The sequence below is a fragment of the Mustela erminea genome, chromosome 12 (genome assembly GCF_009829155.1).
Source record: "Mustela erminea isolate mMusErm1 chromosome 12, mMusErm1.Pri, whole genome shotgun sequence".
NCBI lineage: Eukaryota > Metazoa > Chordata > Mammalia > Carnivora > Mustelidae > Mustela > Mustela erminea.
In genome coordinates this window covers 84437950-84458612 of record NC_045625.1, presented here as the reverse complement: position 1 = coordinate 84458612, position 20663 = coordinate 84437950, and the positions used below count along the sequence as shown (strand labels likewise).

At 47.9% G+C, this 20663-nt stretch overlaps 1 protein-coding gene across 2 annotated transcripts; it reads right to left on the bottom strand.

Moving 5' to 3' along the window:
• Window positions 1-8554: 8554 nt before the first annotated feature.
• On the bottom strand, window positions 8555-16530 carry DMRT2 (doublesex and mab-3 related transcription factor 2). 2 transcript variants are annotated; one of them, XM_032307895.1, is made up of 4 exons: window positions 16107-16530; window positions 14762-15333; window positions 13608-13710; window positions 8555-11489 (listed from the first exon to the last, which is right to left on the bottom strand). In XM_032307895.1, exons 2-4 carry the CDS (start codon window positions 15284-15286, stop codon window positions 10432-10434), a joined length of 1686 nt encoding a protein of 561 aa, XP_032163786.1. In that variant the 5' UTR covers window positions 15287-15333; window positions 16107-16530; the 3' UTR covers window positions 8555-10431. The 2 variants fall into 2 exon arrangements, with proteins under 2 accessions (XP_032163786.1, XP_032163787.1); XM_032307896.1 differs by lacking the exon at window positions 8555-11489 and adding an exon at window positions 11528-11963 and having other exon boundaries at window positions 16107-16191.
• Window positions 16531-20663: the final 4133 nt, after the last annotated feature.

Genomic DNA, 20663 nt, shown 5'->3' with positions numbered 1-20663 from the left:
TTTCATGGCTCATGGGACCGAGCCCTCAGTTGCGCTCCCCACTCAGAGGGAGTCTACTTGGATGTTCTCTCCCTCTGTCCCTTTCCCCCACTCGTGCTTGTGTATTCGTTCTCTGTCAAATGAATAAATAAATCTTAAAGTCGGGGGGGGGGGGGGCGCGGGTACTGGCGCCTGAGTAGCTCAGCCAGTTAAATGCCGACTCTTGATTTTGGCTTAGGTCACGATCTCAGAGTCATGAGATTGAGTCCCATACCCGGCTCCGGCTCCGGACTCGGCAGGTGTCTGCTTCTCTCCCTCTTCCTCTCCCTCTGTCCCTCCACAACCCAACCCCTACCCCTACAGCTGCTTGCAAGCACGCATGCTCTCTCTCTCTGAGATAAATAAGTCTTTAAAGGAGAAAGAAGCCATGATGGGAAGGAAAATAGAGAAAATGCAGTGAGAACCAGAGGAAAAGCAGATGCAGACAAGAGACACTTCATGGGAATAGAAGCACCCTCCCTCATCAGGAGAAATCACACCCAGCTGTTGGTGACCCAGAGCCAAGGACAAGAGCTGATGCTCATAAACAGTTACCATCTCCTGCACAAGATGCTAGCTGGCACAGCAGACCCTCATGGGGGTAGGCATCCTGGCTCCTCTGATTTCTCTGCTCCAACCTCCTTGGAACATGGCAGCCAACCTCAAGGTCAAAAGACGTCACTAGAATTTCAAATTCCGGGAATAAAGACACCGGAAGAGAAAACATCCAAAGGGGCTTCTCCCCGTCGTTGGGTAGGGATTTCCTGAAGCCATCCAGGGCTAGGCACCTGTATCTTGAGGGCTGTGGCTGATGCAAATGAAGCTGGAAAATGCTGCCTGTTAGCTGGGCATGTCAGCAGTCCCAGTGGAACCAGGGCTCTGTTACTGAGGAGGAGGAGCCGTTATCGAGCAGCAGCAGCTTCTGCCTTGGCCACAGGTCATGCCTTTACCCGCCGAGGGACCATCAAGGAAGTAAGTCTGCTCTACCAGGCTGTACCCCCTTCCAGTGCCCAGACCACGTTCCAATCTTTGTGAGACTTGCTAAGTATCAAGATTCCCATCTTCCTTATTTCTTTACCTCTCCTTAAAATAAACTGTTATTTTTCAAAATAAATAGGTCTGGGGAGTTTGGGTGGAATTTTTTTCTGTTTAAAAGAACCTAAATAACACAAGCCTAGCCTCAGGCATGTATCTGGCATGCAGAAAATTCTGTCGATGTTTACTACACTGAACTTAATTCCATGAACAATGACATAATGACAGAGCTCTGTGGTTTATGCACCTGCTGTCTGCACATCCTGAGCTTTATCTCAGAAGACGCTGCTGGGCTTTTTGCACTTATTTCTCCCTGGGATTTTGCCCATGTTTTATGCACAGTCATCATCACCAGCAAGCGTTTGGATGCTTTCTGGCTTGTGGATCACGAGTTAGTGCATACATTGGTGAATGAGGGTCCTTTGTTGATTTTAGGGCTGTCACCAAGCTGGAGTTTTTAGCAGATTGAAGCAACTGAGGCCAAACCCACTATTTTCCTACAAGGAACTCCTGAGTCTACAAATTTCATTTTAAGAGCTCTGATCAAGGGATGCCTGGGTGGCTCAGTCAGTTAAGCATCTGCTTTTGGCTCAGGTCATGATCCCGGGGTCCTGGGATCAAGCCCCGCATCGGGCTCCCTGCTCAGTGGGGAGCCTGATTCCCCCTCTCCCTGCTGCTCCCCTGCTTGGGCTCGCTCTCTTCCTCTGACCATGAAATAAAATAAAATAAAAGTTAAAAAAAGAGAGAGAGAGAGAGAGAGAGAGATGCTCTGACCAAAATAAAAAATAGAGGGAAAATACAATAGAGCTGAGTCACATCCAACCAACCCAGGCCTGAAATGAGAGGAAATGACCAGGGACTCTCTCCAAGGAGGGGACGGAGGAAGTGGGCAGTGAAAGGGCTGCCGGCATTCACAAGGAGCAGTGGACAGAGAATTAGCGAGTGTGATCTAAATTCATCTCAAGATCCCCCGTTTTTGAAAGGCCTTATCTCAGCTGTCTCACATCCCAGAGCTCAGTACTCCCGGCCCACTGTAGGTCCTAGTAAATGTTGAATTAAATAAAACAGTACTCAAGGGTAAGAATCGGATTTATAGACTGATCCACAGAACAGAGAGCAGAACTTCTACTTCACCATGCTTGAGCTGACTCCGACTTTATCGAAATCAGTAATCTCAAACCCCTTTTGGTCTTTTTAACCATATTGAACAAAATTTTCCATCAAAATTGACCAGCTATTAAAGTAGCTGAAGCAGAGAAGACACTTTCGAAATTCATTATTTGTTATCATTTAGACAATAATCTGAATCCAATTAAATCCCAAAATTTCATATATGAAATTAATTTCATTCAAAGCAAACCAATTACTTATATTTGTAATAAGACTTTCCATGTCATAAAACCTCAAAGACCCTCAATAAATTCAGATTCCAATAAATGCTTTTTGGAATAAAAGAAAAAGACTCAAAACAGATCACATGGGGAAAAAATCAACTAAGGGAATTTACCCAGTCTAGACTTTTTTTTTTTAATTTCACTACTTAGATTGGGATTATACAAAATAAAGGTGCAATGTTCTTATTCACAATGATGTTAGATGTAAGATATTCATGAGTTCCTTCTTCGTGCCATCTTTTAAATTAAAAGAACAAATTGGTGGTGGGATATTCTAAAAAGTTTGCCTGGGACAGAAAAAAATACCACCAGTTATATGTCATAAAATGAGGAATTATTGGAATTGAAAAATACTCTCCTCATTCAGCAAACACTTCTTGACTCCATTGTGTGGTCGGATGTGGGACACAAAGATAAACGAAGCTGATTCCCTGCTGGCTACTTCAACGTCATGCTCGATGCAAGGTTTCTTCCTGTGCCCCACATGAAGGCCTCCACATGCATTCAACTCAAGGCAGACCAGTCCATTCATGCACAACTCAGACTGCAAGATGGTCTCCCTTTTATTGAGCTGTATTTCACTTCTCGGGACATACTCTTAGCTCTGCTTACTTCTTCGGGAGACTCCCAGTGGACCTGAATTAAGAAATGCATTAATATGAAGACACAAATCAAGTGCTTTTTCCTTAAGACATCTCTTCTCCAGGTCATCACCCCCAGTGTCCTTACTGTCTGTAGTTAGACAAGATGTCAAGGTCTTCTGCCATCTTCATCCCTGGTTCCACTCCTTCTATGGAACCGAGTCCAGCGATGTCCCTTTTAAAAATATAATGCCCGAGGGTGCCTGGGTGGCTCAGTGAGTTGAGTGTCTGACTTTGTCTCAGGTCATGATTTCGGGTTCCTGGGATGGAGCCCTGCACTGTGCTCCATGCTTGGTGGGGAGTCTGTCTTTCCCTCTGCCCTTCTCCCCCTGCTCATGATCTCTCAAAAAAAAAATTTTTTTTTAATACGTAATGCCCAGACCTGGACATAAATTCCCAGATGTGATGTGACCAAGGGCAGTGGAGGAGTGGAGAGGAATAATAGTTAGCATTCCCCTTGATCTGGAGACTCTATTAATGGAATCCAACTTTGCATTAGTAATTCCTTACAGCCATGACTCATTCTTGGTTCCTTTTGAGCTCTGTGATCCCCTATGACTCCCAAATCATTTTCACATAAACTAATGTCAAGTCAAATCTCCCTCGACATATAGTTTCATAATTGGATGACAGTTGTTTTCAAAAGTCAGATATAAGATTTCCCATTTGATGTACAGTCCCAGTATAAGTCCAATTCTGCTATCAACATAGTGGTCCGACTTCCCAACTTAAATGTTTTCTACGTATTGATAATATACCTTTTATGTTTTCATTTGCTAACCAGGATCCAGAACAAGAAGACCCATGGGTCATAAGACTAAAAGCTTTCCTCAAAATTGGCATTGATTTGTTACTCAATGCTTTTAGAAAGTAGCTATTCAGTTACAAATCCACCTGACATCACGGTTTTCCATCCACAATTCCCTACCATGAAAGATTTTGTTAAATGCCTTGCTAAAATGAGATGCATTTGGTCTATGGCATTCCTTTGATACCTCTCTAGCAACCCTGTCAAAAAAGGAAATGCTATTAGTTCAGCTTGACAACTTCCCAACATCTCAGGTACCTTCCTATGCTAACTTAAGATGGCGCTCCAAGAAAACAATGTAGTGACGGCTGATGAAAGGAGAAATCCTCTGGGTCATGCCACTTACCAATACCAAATGATGTTCTCGTTAGTAAAATGAAACTTCAGCGCTTGCCAGCATGTTATAGTTACTGCTCTAGGTCTCACCTGGGGTAAATTAAGTCATTTCTCCTGTTTTCTTGTTTGTTCTTAAAAAATGCATATAGCTTTTCGTCTGCTTGCCCATATGAAGTAATCACACCTTTTCCCATCCCCTAGCTTGTTTCTTCAACAGGGACTTTGGAGGGAGAATAACTCACCTGATCGGCGAGTCTGGGACTGGGAGAGGAGTATGGGTAGCTCTGCCTATTCCTCTGCCCTTCCTTTTAAGAGCCAACTTGTGTGCAGGGAATAGAATCGGTCCATCACGCTCTGCATGCAGGAGAAGTGTGGGGACCACTGCTGACTATTTCTAGGCAGGTCATTCTACTTAATCCTGGAGCTTAATAGCAGAAGATCCATCCCAGAGATCAGTTCGGGAAGTCTTGCAAGTCCTTCTTACTGTAACCATAATCAGCAATAAAGGTAGCTAAGGTATATTCTAATCTCTAAATGCCAATCTTCTGTCTTATTTCTTGATCAAACTCCAGGCAAATAATAGAGGTGCTAGTTTTTAAGCTCTTCCAATATCCATAAGGAAATATTTGGATAGGGAGTCCCCAGCCAACGATGCCTGTTAGATGGGTCCCATATCAGGGCAGAAACTGTTCCGTTCAAACCACCCCGCTCTACCGTCACTCACTGGAAGCAGCCAAGGAAAGTGTGGCCTTGGCCTGAACACTGCAGTAGCCTGAAAGGCCTGACAGCTGGGGCTGTCAGTCAGTTATGCCCAGTAGACTCTCTTTCTCATTTTTTTTTAAGATTTTATGTATTTATTTGACAGAGAGAAATCACAAGTAGATGGAGAGGCAGGCAGAGAGAGAGAGGGAAGCAGGCTCCCTGCTGAGCAGAGAGCCCGATGCGGGACTTGATCCCAGGACCCTGAGATCATGACCTGAGCCGAAGGCAGCGGCTTAACCCACTAAGCCACCCAGGCGCCCCTCTTTCTCATTTTTTATCCCAATGGTTCTCACAACTCCATGGACCCTGTGTGTGTGTGTGTGTATGTGTCTGTGTCTGTTATTTTATGAAGTTACGACAGATATCCAAATATTTCTACATAGAGATACAGCCAGTCTTACAGGTAACATTTTTATATATATAAATATACATATATTATGTAGTATTATATATAACTATATGTAATTATTTATGTATATATAATTTATATCTGATGTACATATAATACATATTATATAATATATACATTACATATGATATATATTACATTTACATTAAGAAGTCTTAAAAACAGATTAGACTACATCAAGTCATATTGTATACTGGGGAAAAAAATTTTCCAAATCTCTGTCCACATACACAGAGATGAAATTAAACTCTTTATATGGCCACTTGACAATCTTACACAGAATTTTTATGTATGAGGAACAAAAGAGTTAAATATGAATGTGCTCTGTAACTTAGCAGGCACTAAATGCATGCTAATTAGTATTATGAATATTCACTACCACACCAAATGCCCACCTATTTCCAGCTATCTCTATCTCTAAATGTGTTGATAGATATAATAAGTTAAAAACCAAAATAACTAAGGGTCGTAAAGTGTGATAAAAGGTTGGTACAATCATTAAAATAAATACAAGTGGACCAAATTTTATTATTTCAGGATCCAGCCATCAAAAGAATTATTGGTCTTACAAACTGGATCCTAGAAGGAAGTAAGCCTGAATTCACAGATCTAGAATAGGAATTTTTTAAAGTTTACCAAAGAGTAAATAAAATCAGGTAGGCCAGTAAGAATTCTAGTCCCAAAGGCAAACCTAGCCTTGATACTAAGCAATGCCATTATTCTACATGGAATTGTGGCTTCATTTTTCTTCTTTATCTTGACCCTCAGCCATTTCTTTGGTCTTTAGCACCCCTGAGACTTGGGAGAAGGAATTCCAGGAAGTTTCTTAATACAAGTTAATACAAGTCCTTCATTTCTCAATTGGAATTAAGGTTTTAAATGCAAACGATGTGATAACACATGCACTTAAAGCACATCAGAAAGTGCACATCTGACATTGGAGGCTTTGGGTGGAGTTGTGTTGCCTTGGGAGGGAGAGAGGTGGTCCACACACTGGGGGGTAGGGACAGGATTGGGGTGGGAGGGATGTGTACTTGAAAAAAATGTAGTTCCTGAAGATGGGAAGAAGATGAAATCAGGAAGTGAGGACTGAGTGAAGAGATATTTGCACCCACTCTCACAGCAGCCCTATTCACAAGAGTCTAAAGATGGAAGTAACCCAAGTGTCCACGGATAGATGAATGGACAAACACAGTGTGGTGTATACACACAATGGCGTATTAGTCAACGTTAAAAAAGAAGGAAACTCTGACATATGGTATAATATAAATGAACCATGACATGAGATAAGCCCATCACAAAAGGAAAATAGAATGATTCCACTTAATAGGAGGTACCTAGTATGGTCAAACTCATAGAGACACAAAGTAGAATAATGGTTTTCAGAGCCGTAGTTGGGGGTGGGGGTGGGAGAGTTATTGTGTAACTCAGAGTTACAGTTCAGAGTTTCAGTTTTGCAAGATAAAGGATTCTGGAGATGGATGGGGTGATGATTGCACAACAGGGTGAATATATTTAGTATCAATGGACTGTACCCTTAAAAATGGTTACAATGAAAAAAAATGGTTACAATGGTAAATTTTAGGTGATGTGTGTTTCGCTGCAATCAAAAAAATACTTTGTAACTGAACTAAAAGATCTTCTAGTTTAAAAAAAAAAAAAAGGAGAAAGGGAAGCAATTTGTCTCCATCAGGACTATGCCTAGGTCCTACTTCTTTCTGCCACCAAAGGGTTAAGAAAGGACTTTTTGGTTTTTTTAAGAATAGTTTTAGCTTCATGGCAAAATTAAGAGAAAGGTACAGGGATTTCCCATATTCCCCCCCAACCCCAACACAGGCAGAGCGTCCCCCACTAACAGATCTTCCTCCAGTGCAGTGCAAGAGTCACAACTGATGAACTAGCATTGACGCTTCCTAATCACCAAAGTCCATGTTCCCACGTGACTCCCTCTTAATGTTGTACAGTCTGCAGGTTTGGAGGGAAGTGTTTTTTCAATGAGTCACTTATATTAAATTATTGATGATAACTCCATTGCATTAGAACTCAAAATCCACAGAAGAGTAGATTAAACGTGCATTGAAATAATCAAAATGTAAACATTTGCTGCTCAAAATGTGGGCTACAGACCAGCAACCCCAGTATCTCATGGGGGGGGTGGTTAGAGAAGCAGGATCTCAGACCCTTCCCCAGACCTACAGAAAACAGATTCTGTATTTCTCAAGATCCCCAGGTGATTCACTGGTTCATTCAAGTTTGGGAAGCAGTGTTGGAAACTATGCATGACTACAAACAGAGCAAAGAATCATAATGTTTGACTGGTTGAGATGGAAGGAAAATGTGTCATTAAAACTGGATCGCTTTGTGAGTCAAATGGAGGAGAAGGTCCATATTTTACTCTTCTTTACCTTCTTAAAAATAATGAAAGCCAAATCCATTTACTGCCTTGAACATAGAAAATGCTTAAATTGAACCACAAGTCTGATTTGATGTCGATGACAGTGCTTGGAAGGTTCTACAGAATCAAACAGTAGCTTTGATCGAAGTGAAATGATGGTAGGACGTAACAGGCCAAGCACAAATCTTTCACTGAGTAGCTGACGGTAGGTTTGAAATCCCAAGAACTCATCATTAGAGCAGAACTAATGCACGATACAATAATATTATCATTACTTTAAGTACTGACCCTTATAAATGTTCAAGAACAATAAAATTCTGACCGCTGGTGGGGTAACTGGGTGGCTCAGTGGGTTAAGCATCTGACTCTCGGTTTGGGCTCAGGTCACGATCTTAAGCTCCTGAGACGGGGCCTTGTGTGGAGGCCCTCCTGGAGCCCCGTCTCATCTCTACATAGGGCTCCACGCTTGCTGGAGAGTCTGCTTCTCTCCCTCTGCCCCTCCCCAGCTCACATGCTGGCTCCCTTTCTCTCTCTCTAACAGAAATTAATAATCATTAAAAAAAAAAAAATCTGGTCACTGGTAACGTGATAAAAACCGCCTATACCCACAGCCAATGGGATTCACTTAATGAGACTAAAATGATAGAAAAGATGTCCCAAAATGTACACTGAACACAAAGGGGGAGAGGAGGAATTGGCCAATGTTAGTATTCAAATTATTAAAATAGAGTAAAAAAAAAAGAGAGGAAATCCATGTTTGGATTAAGAAGGCCTTCTCCTTGGGATTTATTTTTCCCTGTTGGGATTTTTTTCCTGTGAGTTTACTCTGATGTGTTTTCCCCATTACCTCGGCAGTAGTTAGGTTGAATGCTACGTTTACACTTCACACCAGACACAAAAAACAAATTCCTGATAGGAAGACAAAAATCAACAACTCTCTGGATAAAACAAAGATGGCTGGAGGAGCGGGAGGGGTGGCTGAAGTCAGATTCTGTCCCAGACACCAGCATTCGTGACTGGAAAACATATTTCCACTTAATGATGATAATCTCCGTCATTGTGAGCTCTGTCCTCTTTCATTTTCTTTCCCTCTGGCAAACTGCCATTTGCTCTGGCTTTTGCCATAGTAAGAATAAGTAAATTTGACTCAATCAAACCACATATTATTTTACAAGAACAAACTGGAAATCAATCTAAGCCTTGGCTTGTTGTTTTTGAAATCGATTCTCATTTTAAGCAAGAATTCAGAGAACCCCTGGAGGTTTACATGAGCTCATCAGTAGCAAAATCATTTTTAAATAATTTTAAACGTTTTCCAGAGCAAGAAACTCTTTAAAATGCCAAACCTCTTGGCACATTCCACATGCCCAACGAGTGTTCTTGCTCCCCAAGTGACAGGAGAACTGGAAATAACAACTCACTCCATTGCAAAACCAACGGTGGGTTGTCTGGCTCTGGATTTTCGGGGGTGAAATGACTGTGGCATCCTAAAAACTTCATTTGGGGTTTGCAGATGAGGTCTTCAGAGATAAATTTAATACTCTCATTTTATCAATCATAGAGAACAACAGTTACTAACATTTTATTGAGCAAAACTAGAAGGTGGTAATAAACTCAAAAATGGAAGGGTGGGGTTAAGACTCCAGAAGTCACCCTCATGCTGTGAAGACTGAATGCCAGCTTCGGCCACTGTCAGCTGAAGCGATCTGAACGTGATTTTGTTTAAAGCTACGCCGAAAGCCTTTGGCACTGGTGACAATGTGGGAGCATCAAGCTGGACACGGAAGAGTCGTGACCGTGACCCCCTCTCGGTGTCTGCTGTCTCCGGTCCTTAGGAAACAGTGAAATAACAGAGCTGAGAGGGGTTCAACCGTACAGTCTGATGACAAGTGAATCTGCTCTGGGAGCGCTAGCTGCCTAGACGGCCTAGAAAGCTCAATCTGGAAAGGAAGCTTGAGGACCCAGATACACCTCCCGTCAGGAAACTGGGATGCCAAGAGCTAAAAGACATCCATCCCGAGAACTCAGATCACCATAAAAACAAGACCTTAAACTTGATCTTCCTGCAAATTAATTCCACTTTGTCCCATCACGCAAAATTATGATTCTAGAAACAGGCAAAGCTGTTCTATGCTCCTTAAAGCTATTTTTTGCCTCAATTTTGAGTAGCTATATTTACACAGCCTCTAAAATGCAAAACTAAGGCACTATAAGCTATCTCCTGTGGCCCCCAGGGACCACCACTGGGAGCATTTTAAACTATGCAGAATCACAGAAAAACAAGGAACATGTTTCATGGACACTAGTTTTTCTTATAGACAGAGACAACTAGGTAATTCTGCAAATACTGGGTCTTTGAGAAGACAGTGTCAACTTTATTGCTTTTTGAAATGCGGTGTAAAGCACGGAACTTTACAGTTTGCACGTAAGCAATTTCCATCTTTAGGTTTAAATATATTTATGGGAGAAAAAGTACATGCATATGAATAGATATCATTTTTTAAATCATCACCTTTTACATTAGAAATTTCTTTAGACAAACATCTTAGCTTTTTTTCTTTAAAAAAAAAATTAGCAACTGGTAAGAACCCTCTGAGACGGCAGAAAATCCAGCTTTCCCTGTAAGCAGCCTTTCACTGAGAGACGTGAGTGATGGCAGATGAAGGCCTCTTAAGAATAGACTCAACAGAAAATGACAGCGGCTCATTCACAGACAGTTTTGTTCCGACTTGTTTGGCTACGAAAAGGTCTTTGGCGTATCTGTCTATTGTAAATGTGTACCTCTGCTTCTCCTTGACTAGACACTCCCTGTGCTTCTTAGGGACCTCTTCAAAGGCCTCTTTGACAAATGGTGTTTGCAACTCAGGACCTGATTTGTCATGAAGAGTTTGCTGGAATAATGAGTGGAATGGATTATGTTTAAGTGGTAGAGGGTGCCTGGCGCTTTCTTTGCTGATCTTGGTTAAGACGTCCCCTTGAGCCGCCAGGGAGTCCGTGTCAACAAGGGCAGAGAAATTCCGTCTGGGTAGGGAGAAGGCAGACCTCTCGGGGATGGCCTGGTGACCCTGAAGGTCACTTCTCGAGGTCTGGACCTCCGCAGGGTGAGGCAGCAGCAGCGAGCCTTCTAGCTTGGGGGGCGTCAAGTCGTGTTCTGCCACAAGTCCGTCCTGGACCCGCACTCCCTTCAAGTCCCAGCCGCTGCTGGGCTTCAGGGCTTGAACCGAGGTGGTGGTGTTTAGCAGGCATTGCTGATACAGAAGAGTGTCGCTGATGGGGCCACACTTGGGCCAAACTAAAAATCTCGAGGACAAGGGATACTGCCTGTAAGTCGCGGCCACACTGACGTTGGAAGAGATGAGCTCCATATTCCCAGACCCTGAATACTGCATGGTGAGGTCAAGGCAGGTGGGCAGGAAATTGCAGAAGTCTTTGTTCGCCGGCTCCACTGGGGTGGGGCTGTAGGCGCTTTGGTAGGAGCTGTACTCGGGTCCGTGCCCCAGGCGGCTGGGCAGGAACAAGGCAGTGGCTTGGGACGCTTCCAGCATCTCCCTCTCTTTATATTCTCTCTCCAGCATAATGTTCTCCAGCTCTTTATCGGCAAAGGCCCGCCTTTTCCGCATCCGGTCACTAACCGGGGGAGGTAGGGGTAAGCCCCCTCCCACATAAGTCTCGGCTGGAATGGGGCGGTAGCCTAAAACGAGCAAGCATTGCACAGGGAAAGAGATTAACATCTAGGGAAGACAAATCTGGGAGCTGAGAAGGCAACAGAAACACCGCAAGTCGGCAGAACCAGAAAAATTCACAGTTCCAAAACACTCGTCTTTTACACAGAAAGCAAAAGTGTAGGCTCAGTTTAAAATAAGTCTCTCCGGGGAGCAGGGCAGCGATCCTGTAACTTTCTTTATTGTTCTGTCATTACGGGTGTGTTTGTTTACCTGTCCAGGCACACATCACTGGCTGAAACTGTCATGCACTTCCCAGACTCCTACATGTTAAGGGACAAGTCTGCCCATCATCTTGCTCAGTCAATGCTTTCTTACTATCCGTGTCATCTTTCTCCACAGTAAAAAAAAGATCTCTATTCCTAAAGCAGACGGCACGGCTATTTTCTAAAGATGGTTCATTACATACACATTGTTACAGGTGTAGAATAGTCCCAGGAGAGCTAGGGAAAAAGAGAAAGTTACAGCAGATTAGTGGGGAGAAAGAGAGAAGGGACTTAAGGAAACAGAGAAACATAGAAAATTAAAAAGAGCTGTTAACTGGTCGGACTCGACAGTGATTTCAGCAGGCCCCTCCCAAAGGCTAGAGGTAGAAACAAGCAAACAAAAGTACAAGCAGAGAGGACAGCTGCAGCTACATTGAAAATTACTGAACTAAAACATTCTTCCCAAGGTCTGATCACGCTGGCCAGATCCCAGAATGGCTGAACAAGCGATCATTAGAATAAAAAGTCAGTGCACATTTTATGAATAAGGACTAAGTATTCAAAACAACAAAACAACAATGAAGATGAACATGACATAAGTAGGATTCCTGGCACATAAAATACTTTGAGTATTTCACTAACCCTCAGGACTGGCTGCTCTCAGATTTGTTTGAAGGCTCCCCTGGGATGTCTGCATTGACACAGTGACAAACCCATCGTCCTCATTTGCAAATAAAATAAAATTTGAATATTAATGTTTCCCTCTCTCTGGTAGGTTTTGCCAGGAAGTTATTTACTTGAATTTACTATTCCATTTAGCCCTCCCACTCCTTGAGCTGCTTTGGCACCATTTCAAGTTATCCCTGTGGTCCCTATGGCTATAAATCTGTTTACCCAGTTTGCAACCAAATTCATTTTTAATGCATGAGAAACCATTCTAAGGTCAGAAGTATATGGTACAGAGTAAGACACGAACAAACTTTAAAACCTGCGTAGAACCAACTCCGTTCAGAAGCCACGTAAGAAAAGAAAACCAAAAACAAAAACAGAATTCAAATATATACTTTAAAAAAAAGCCTGCTTTTCAACCCAAATCTTATGAAGAGACAACGATTAGAACAAATATAAACTTTCCTTTATTTAAATGATGAAAGGTAGTCAATATATTATCAGATCAATAAATAAATTCTATTCCCAGAGTGGCTTTTTAAAATCAGCAATAATCTAAGAAGAATTCATGTATCCCCAGGCTTCAGACATGGTAGAGAGAAAGAATTCGCGCTGTTCAAATTCGACTTCAATCTCCACTTTCCTCCTTGGATTCAAAACCTCTTCCCAATTCTACAAAGTTCACTGTCAGAAATGGCCAACTGAGGTGCACAATAACCACAATTACACAGCTTCTCTGGAGAGGAATACAGTACGATGAAAAACAGTGGTGTTAGAGGGTGGATGAGCCCGACTAGAGGTCTTTACCTGCGTGGCTAGCTGTGACCTCCTCACTTGACTGACTCTAGCTCCAACGACAACCAAAGAAATTTTTTAAATTGATTTCCTTCCTCACCCCGTTATCAGGTGACAGTGGATCTTTGCACACCCCTCATGCTAGGGCAAATTTCAGACACACTCCATGTCCACCCCTTCACTATTAAGCAAACAACAACTACTAAGCAGACAGCAGAATTACCGGTGAAGAAAACCTCAGGAGGGATGTGAGATCCATTTTCCCACAACCTGATTTCCTCCCCAGAGCAAAACTTCCTAATAAAAAGCACCCTCCCCTCAGACTGCTCCTTCACAGGTTAATAAAAATGCCATATGTGTGAATAATCCCTCAGAACTTGGTTCAAAAGGCTGAAGAGTAATTCTGCATTGCTTTACCTTCTAAAATGCTTTTGGCCAGCAAACTGGGCGCCCTGACTTGCCTCTGATACACGGCTTTGCGCTCGAAATTATTCTGCTTCCCGGAAAGTCCCTTCTTGTCCTGTAAACACAAGAAACATAATCAACAGTGGCCTCAAAGAAATTGTGGGATGGGAGGGACTAATAAGTGGCATCAGCGACCCCTCCCAGCTAAGTATATTTACTTCACCATCCCATGTCAAAAATGACTCTCAACTAATTTACACCAGCACCCCTTAATTCCAGGACAACGAGCTGGAAGCTCTGTCTGAGGCCACCAACTTCAACTGATGGGGAGTGGGGCAGATTTTCCCTGGGTCCACTTTGGCTAGATTCACCCCAGATTCATCCCACAGCCAGAAATTAGGGGACATCCCACAGGAAGGCAAAAGGAGCCAGGCCCTTCTCGCCAAAAAGTAAACGCAAAACTCTGGGAGAGGGGACCCCGCGCAGCTTCCCTAACTCTGAGCTCTCCGTGCGCAGGAACACAAGGAAACCAGAAATCCGAAGTTCCAGAAGAGCCTCCCCCGTAAAGAAAACCCTGGCTCGGTGCGAGGCAGCAGGGATCTTTCCTGCGGGCGCCTCCTTCCCCTGGCCTGCGTGGTCTCATCCGTAAAATGGGCAGCTCGTGGGCCTCTCTTAAAGGGCCCGTGACAGCGGCAGCGCTGAGCGCACACGCCGCCGCGCGGCTCCCTGCCCGAGACCTGCACTGAAACGCGGGGGCGGACAGCAGAACCGGGGCCCTGCGGCCACCACCGTCCTCCTCCCCCCAGCAACACCAAAATAAGCCTTAACATTTAAAAGATTAAAAAAAAAAAAAAAAAAAAAAAAAAAAGGCTTTCCCACAAAGTTCCGAACCACTTTACCACTTTCAAGGTCTCTCCGCCTGCTTTTAACCCAGAACTTCCCCGGGCAAGTTCCCCCAGCGATGCCCGCGGCCGCGTCTCCACCCCGCCGGGCTCCGCGGGCCGCGGGGAGCAGAGAAGCGCCCTCCCCGGCCTCCCCGGGAAGCGCCGGGCGCCGCGGCCCCGGGGACGGGGAGCGGCCGCGTCCCTCCCCGCGCCCGACGCCCCCCCCCCCACGGCGGCCCGGCTCCCCCGCGAGGCGCGACCCCGGGCGCGGCGGGTACGCACCTCGGTGGCCTGCTGCCTCCGGAGCGCCACCTGGGCGGCCATGACGCGCTGGCGCTCCACCACCAGCAGGCAGTTGGCGCACTGGCAGTCGCGCCAGCGGCAGAAGCGCTTGTGGCCCTTGAGGCAGGACACCACGCCGTGGTTGCGGCAGCGCGCGCACTTGGGCGTGCGGCTGAGCTTGCGCGGCTCCGCGCCGCCGCCCGCGTTCGCGCCGCGCTCCGGGGGCCGGGCCGGCGCGGGCGAGGCCTGCGGCGCCGGGCTCGGCCCCGGCCGTGGGGCCCGCGGCTGCTCCGGCCCGCCCGGCCCCCCCGGGGACGCGCCCGCGTCCAGGCCGTCGCCCTCGTCCTCCGCGTCGTCGTCGTCGTCGTCGTCGTCGTCGTCCTCGCCGTCCGCGTCGGCCGACGGCGGGCTGGGCCCGGGCGGGGTGGTTGGCGGCGGCCCGCGGCCGTCCTCCTCCAGCTCCAGGCTCTCCACGTCGATCTCCCAGTCCCCGGCCGCCGGGCCCGCCGCCGGCCGGTCGGCCATGGCGCACTGCGCTCCGCTCCGGCCGACGCTCGGTGTCCTCCCGCGCTCTGCGGAGACACGGAAAGACCCCGAGAGGCACCGACCGCCGTCAGGCACGGACCCTCGGCCTCGGGCCGCACGCTCCTGGTCCGCCAGCCTCGGCCCCTTGGAGACCCCTGTTCTCTACAGGTCCCTCACTTCCACACCACAGCGCCGTTCTTGTATCTTCAGGGCCCAGAAATCCCCAACCCAACAAGGTTTTTATCTAGTGATGCTAAGTGCTCTATGAGCACCTGACCTTTAACCACAGACCTCTGGCTTTACACCCCCTCTCGGGACAAGTCCCTCGGAAACGCGTTGATCACACACACCAAAGTACTGTGTCCAACTAGGCCGGCCTAGTCCGCTCGCCGGGCTTCCCCACGTCCAACTGCTATGGCCATGATGAACAGGACCACGTCCATGGGAGAGTCCTTTTCCTTTAGACCACAGGGGCCCTTCAGACGCGGCGAAGTACCGCCCTACACCTTTCAAATGCCTCTCAAAAACAGGGACCCCATTTTGAGCTTGGAAAGGTCCTTTCATGTCCCCCACCCCCAGCAAATAATCAACTCAAAGCCAAAATTGTTCTTCTGTCAGATCCCCATAAGGACACGGGGCATGGAGCTGCGATGCTCTTCCAGTATCAATAGGCTGAGCCGCGCAGGGCTGAGCTGCAAGGTCTCCATATCGACATCAGGCACGGTTTGCACGTACAGGCAAGACATGCACGTAAAACACAAAAGATAAGAAAAGGGGATATTTGCCCTCCCTGACTCCCCAGCAACATCACGGCACTCACCAAGACTCTGAGGCCCGGGCCAGCAGCCGAGGCAAAAGTTATCCAGCCTTGGGACCTGGCTCTTGGGCTGCTGGCAGTGCTTGCAAACAGAAATCGGGTTCGCCACACCCTGCCACGAAATCGGGGGCTGACAGCTGGAGGCCTGGAGCCCAGTGGATGGGGAGCAGGGGAGAAGGGTAGAGAAGATGAATCAAGTCCTCAGCGGCCTCGCTCCGCACATCCCGGACTCTGCCAAGTTCTAACCGGTCCTCCGCACCCCCGAGCGCTTCACCCCGCTAAAGCTGCTTTCGGCTTCCTCTGACCCAGTCTGGGCGGGAAGGCTGGGCCGCCCTGGCCTGGCTCAGATCTCGGGCTCTAGGGGCGCGCGGGCGCACGCAGCTGCGTGCGGCGCAGCGCCCCTTGCTGCAATACTCAGCCTCTGCTCCCCTTCCTAGTATTATCGGCTCCGGGCCCCGAGCTCCGCGCCCTCTAATTGGACGGTTGTCAGGCGGTGTGCACGCTGATTGGCCGAGGCGCGCCGGCCTGGCGCTCTCCGCCTCCTCGCGGCCGTGGCGCCCCTCCCATCCGCGCTCCTCTCGAAAATGCTCCCGCGCGGCGTTCGGTGCAGCCGGGTCTTCGGTCCCAACATTACCTCCGAAGTGTGACGGCGTCTGCTGGGCTGAAGTCGCCATTTATCCCGCGGACTATAGGAAACAAGCAGAAACACACTCTTACGGATCGCATTGTTCGCAGAGAAGACTACAGCCAAGCCAGCGGTCAGAAAGGCTGGTGTGGATCTGCACGTTATCAGCATCGCCAGTATCTCCGCGCCTCGGCAATTAACCCAAAGCTGCGCGCGGAATGAGGCCTCTCCAACCCGGTGCGCTGCGGCATCCTACTTTCTCCTGCAACACTAACCCACGATACCTTGCACACACACACACACACACCCAGCGCCAGGTTGGCGGACAAATGATCTGTGGATAGTTCTGTGGCCAGCGCCGCTCATCCTTGAAGTGCAAAGTAGTTAACTCATTAACTTCCACCAAACCCGTGAGGTCGGCAGATGGCCAAGGCACCCACGTCACGTACCTTTTTCTCCGCTGTCAATTACTGTTACCGTTGATGGGGCGGGGGGATACATGCTATTAGGAAATTTAAGTGCAATATACCCAATCCAAGCATGTTTTTAAACGAAGTTGTTTTTTTAAAGGATGACTTTTTAGTGTGCATGGGAGCACTTATAAAGAAAAAAGAGAGACTTTCTACCGTCTGCCTCAAAAATCCCTTACACAAATGATTAATAACAATTAAATTTCCAACATTTTCGAAGAATTAGTCCCCTATTTCAACGTTACATTTTATTTCTTGAAATGAATTTAAAAGCCCTTAGACCCAGTTCTGGGAACACCTTTAAATACTCAGTGCATCTCAGGATCGGTTGAGGAGAGACTGGGAAAGCGCCACTGCACTGGGCACATAGTAGGCCTGCGGTAAGTATGTGTAAAGGAAGGAAATTGCTGAACTGATTCTAGCGTCTCTCTTCTCAGAGCCCGTGGAAAGAAGTTAACCAAGTTCTGAGCGGTGGAAAGGAGGCAGTTGATTACTGTCAAAGTAACGCGATCGGCCGGCGGGACGCGCAGGTACTCTCAAGAGCCTTTGGCGGAGTTGCAGAATTCTTTCCTAGTAACTAGACACTGGGATTTCCCTTTGTGCGGGTGCTTCTCCCCGAAGCCTTTCGCGATGTCCAGGGAAGGAACCAGAGCATCCGTCCTGATTATTGCAGTGCGCTGCTCAGTTGCTCTGGGGCGTCTCAGAAGGTAAATCAGGAGCTGTGCGCGCTCAGACACGGGACAAAGCGTCACGCAGACCTTTCGTGCCTCTCTCTTGGCCCCACTAATAATAACACCAGTGAGTTTTATTACCTTTTTCGTAGTTTCTTATATTCGTCTAAGTGCATTTGTTCACTTATGTTAGAGCGTTTGAATTCCTGACAACAGAAATGTGTTATTTTCCCCCATTTTTTCCAATGACGACTCTGAGGTTCAAAGAGGAGCCCAGTGGTCTCCGGGAGAGCAGTGGACTGGTCGGCCTCTTCTCTGAAGTCACAGAATCTTCGCAGAGCCCTTCCCGACCCAACCACAAAGACTCACAGTGGGTCCGCGCTTTTTGTTTTGTTTTGTTTTTAACTTTATTCCCCGGCTCCTGGTCTGACACTTGTACCTGGTGTTAAGAGCAGCCCTCCTATAACAGGACACAGCACGTTTTTACCAACTATTCTGCGACTATTCCTGCTAGACACATTTCTGCTTTTGCAAACAGGCATTTCAGTGCTTCTCCCCCGTGACCTGAAAGTGAAGGACAAACCTCCACCGGAGCCAGCGGCGGGTGCGCGCAGTTGGCTCCCTGGGCTTTTATTTCATTTATGGCTTTTAGGGGGGTAGTATATGAGGCCATTAGCCCTTCACTAGTTCTTTTAAATATTAAGAAACAAAATCAAGAAAGAAGGTTTGCTAATGTGGGGTAATAGATCGAGGGGAAGGGGAACTCGGAAGGAATGGGAGGGCAAAGAGGCACTGAATGGCAATTTCCTAAACACAAAATAAACCAGACAAACAGCCCTTGAACTAGCTGGGAGTTGTAAAAGCTGCTACATAAGGAGGAAACAAGAGGGATTTGTGTACAGTAAATCATGCGGGCGAACCTAGGACTGGAGCTGGGGACTGGGGGTGTAGGAGCTAGTAGGGCCCAAGGACAGTGGCACCGGCTCCCGGGACTCGGAACAAACCGAGAGAGCAAGGTCCTGAGAACGTGGGTCAGCAGGACCGGCCTCACCAGCCCCGAGATGGGGAAGGCGGTTCTCCGGCGCTTGCGGAAGGGACCTGCCCACAGGTTTCTGGTGGATGGGCCCAGAGCCCTTACTTTCTCAGCACTCCCCCAACCCTGGCAGAAACCTGCGAGACAGCCTCCATACCTCCACACCTCCCTGCCCAATTCCTCGAGTCCCGCTCCACCCCACCCCTACCTGTCCACCACCTTCCCTGCACCCCCATCCGCCACGGGAAGGGAAGGCCCGCAGCTGTAATCGCAATCCAGTTAAATTACACTCTATTCCCTGGCCCCGAATGCCCCACCCCCCTTGGGTATCCCAATTCCAACAATCGCTTAGAAGTGAAGTATGTGGGAAGGGAGTGGGGAAAGGGGTGTTTTTATCTTGGGATGAGCTTCAGGAAGTCTGAGGGACTCCGATATTAAACAAGAAATTGTCTCCATTTTTCTGGGAAAATGAAAAGAGAATCTACGGTTGCTCAGAGTGGCGAGTAAATAAACCGTGCGGAAGCAGCAGGAGCAGAGAGCCCGGGCTCTAGACGGGTCGGTCCACTGACCACGTGATCTTGGTCACTTCTATCTCTGCGCCTCAGTTGCCTCATCTGCAAGATGGGAAGAGAGGCTTTCCCCGGCAGTCTTCACCTAGCCAGAACAGCTCAACCAATGTTCGTTGGTTGGTTCTGGGCCCGGCGGCGGAAAGGCGGTGGGTATGCTCGACGGAAAGGCGGAAAGGCGAGGGGCCAGGGAATCCAGATTCCTTCTCCGGGTTCCTCTCTAAAAAGGAGTCAGGCCAGGAGTCTAGGACCTGTTAGGTGAGGAAGCAAGTCCCTTGCCTGGTAAACCACCAAATTACCAAGTGCAAGTCCGAGTCCCTCTTGTAAATGACAAAGCAGCGGGGTCGCCGGTGACGCGGCGGGTCTGGCTTGGTGGGCGAGGCCCGCAGAATCTCCTTCTCTCTTAATTGCTCAGCTCCTCTCTCGGCTTCCTTCTCCCTTGCCCCCCAAATCTCTCTCACCCTAACCCCTGCAACCACCTCCCCCCCATTCCCGCACTGCTCGGACCTACCCGGTGCGAAGACCCCCTGCCGCAAGTCCAGCAACAGAACTTTAACAAGAAAGCGGAAGGGAGGGAGGGTCATTTTCTTTTTTTTTTTTCCTTCCAAAACCGCTCCAAAAAGAAAAAGAGGGAAGCGTGTTTCGGATCAGCCCCGGCTCACGCGTGGATCCGCTGCGGCGCCCCCCGCCCCGCTGCCCGCGCCCGCGTCCCGCCCGCCACGCGCAGTGTCGGGCCCGCGTGGCCACGCCGGCTTGGGTGCGACTGGGGGGGCGCTTGGCTTCCCCTGCCAGGCCGGCCGCCTCTCGCCCGGTTCCTAGAGCCCTCGGCCGCCGGAGCGTAGCGGGCCGTGGGCCGGTTTCCGGGCGGTGTCTGGGCGCGGGCGATCCGGCTTGGAGGCCGAGCGCCGGGGTTTCGGAGCCGGCAGAGGGGGCGTCCAATGCGGGCTCTGCCGCTCCGCGGCTGGGCGGTAGCGAAGAACATCCTTCAGCTCCCTCTGCGCCTCCCTCTCCCCAACTCCTAAGTGAGGTTAACCTTAAAGGACAGGACACTGCAGATCCCCTGGCTCGGCGACCCGGCCCTACTGACCCCGGAGTACCTGGAAGTTGTTACTTGTGTCAGTTTAGGGTTGTCATTTTAACTCCGCGAACCAGCCCGCAGGAAGCGCGAGGCCCGGGGAGATTCCAAGCCCGATCT

Excerpts from the sequence above, each read along its gene's own strand:
- DMRT2 (XM_032307895.1), bottom strand. The coding sequence starts at position 15,286 with ATGGCCGACCGGCCGGCGGCGGGCCCGGCGGCCGGGGACTGGGAGATC. Across the intron at positions 13,711-14,761 it reads GGAGGCAGCAGGCCACCGAG|GACAAGAAGGGACTTTCCGG; the intron begins GTGCGTACCCGC and ends TTGTGTTTACAG. Across the intron at positions 11,490-13,607 it reads GGCCAAAAGCATTTTAGAAG|GCTACCGCCCCATTCCAGCC; the intron begins GTAAAGCAATGC and ends TGCTCGTTTTAG.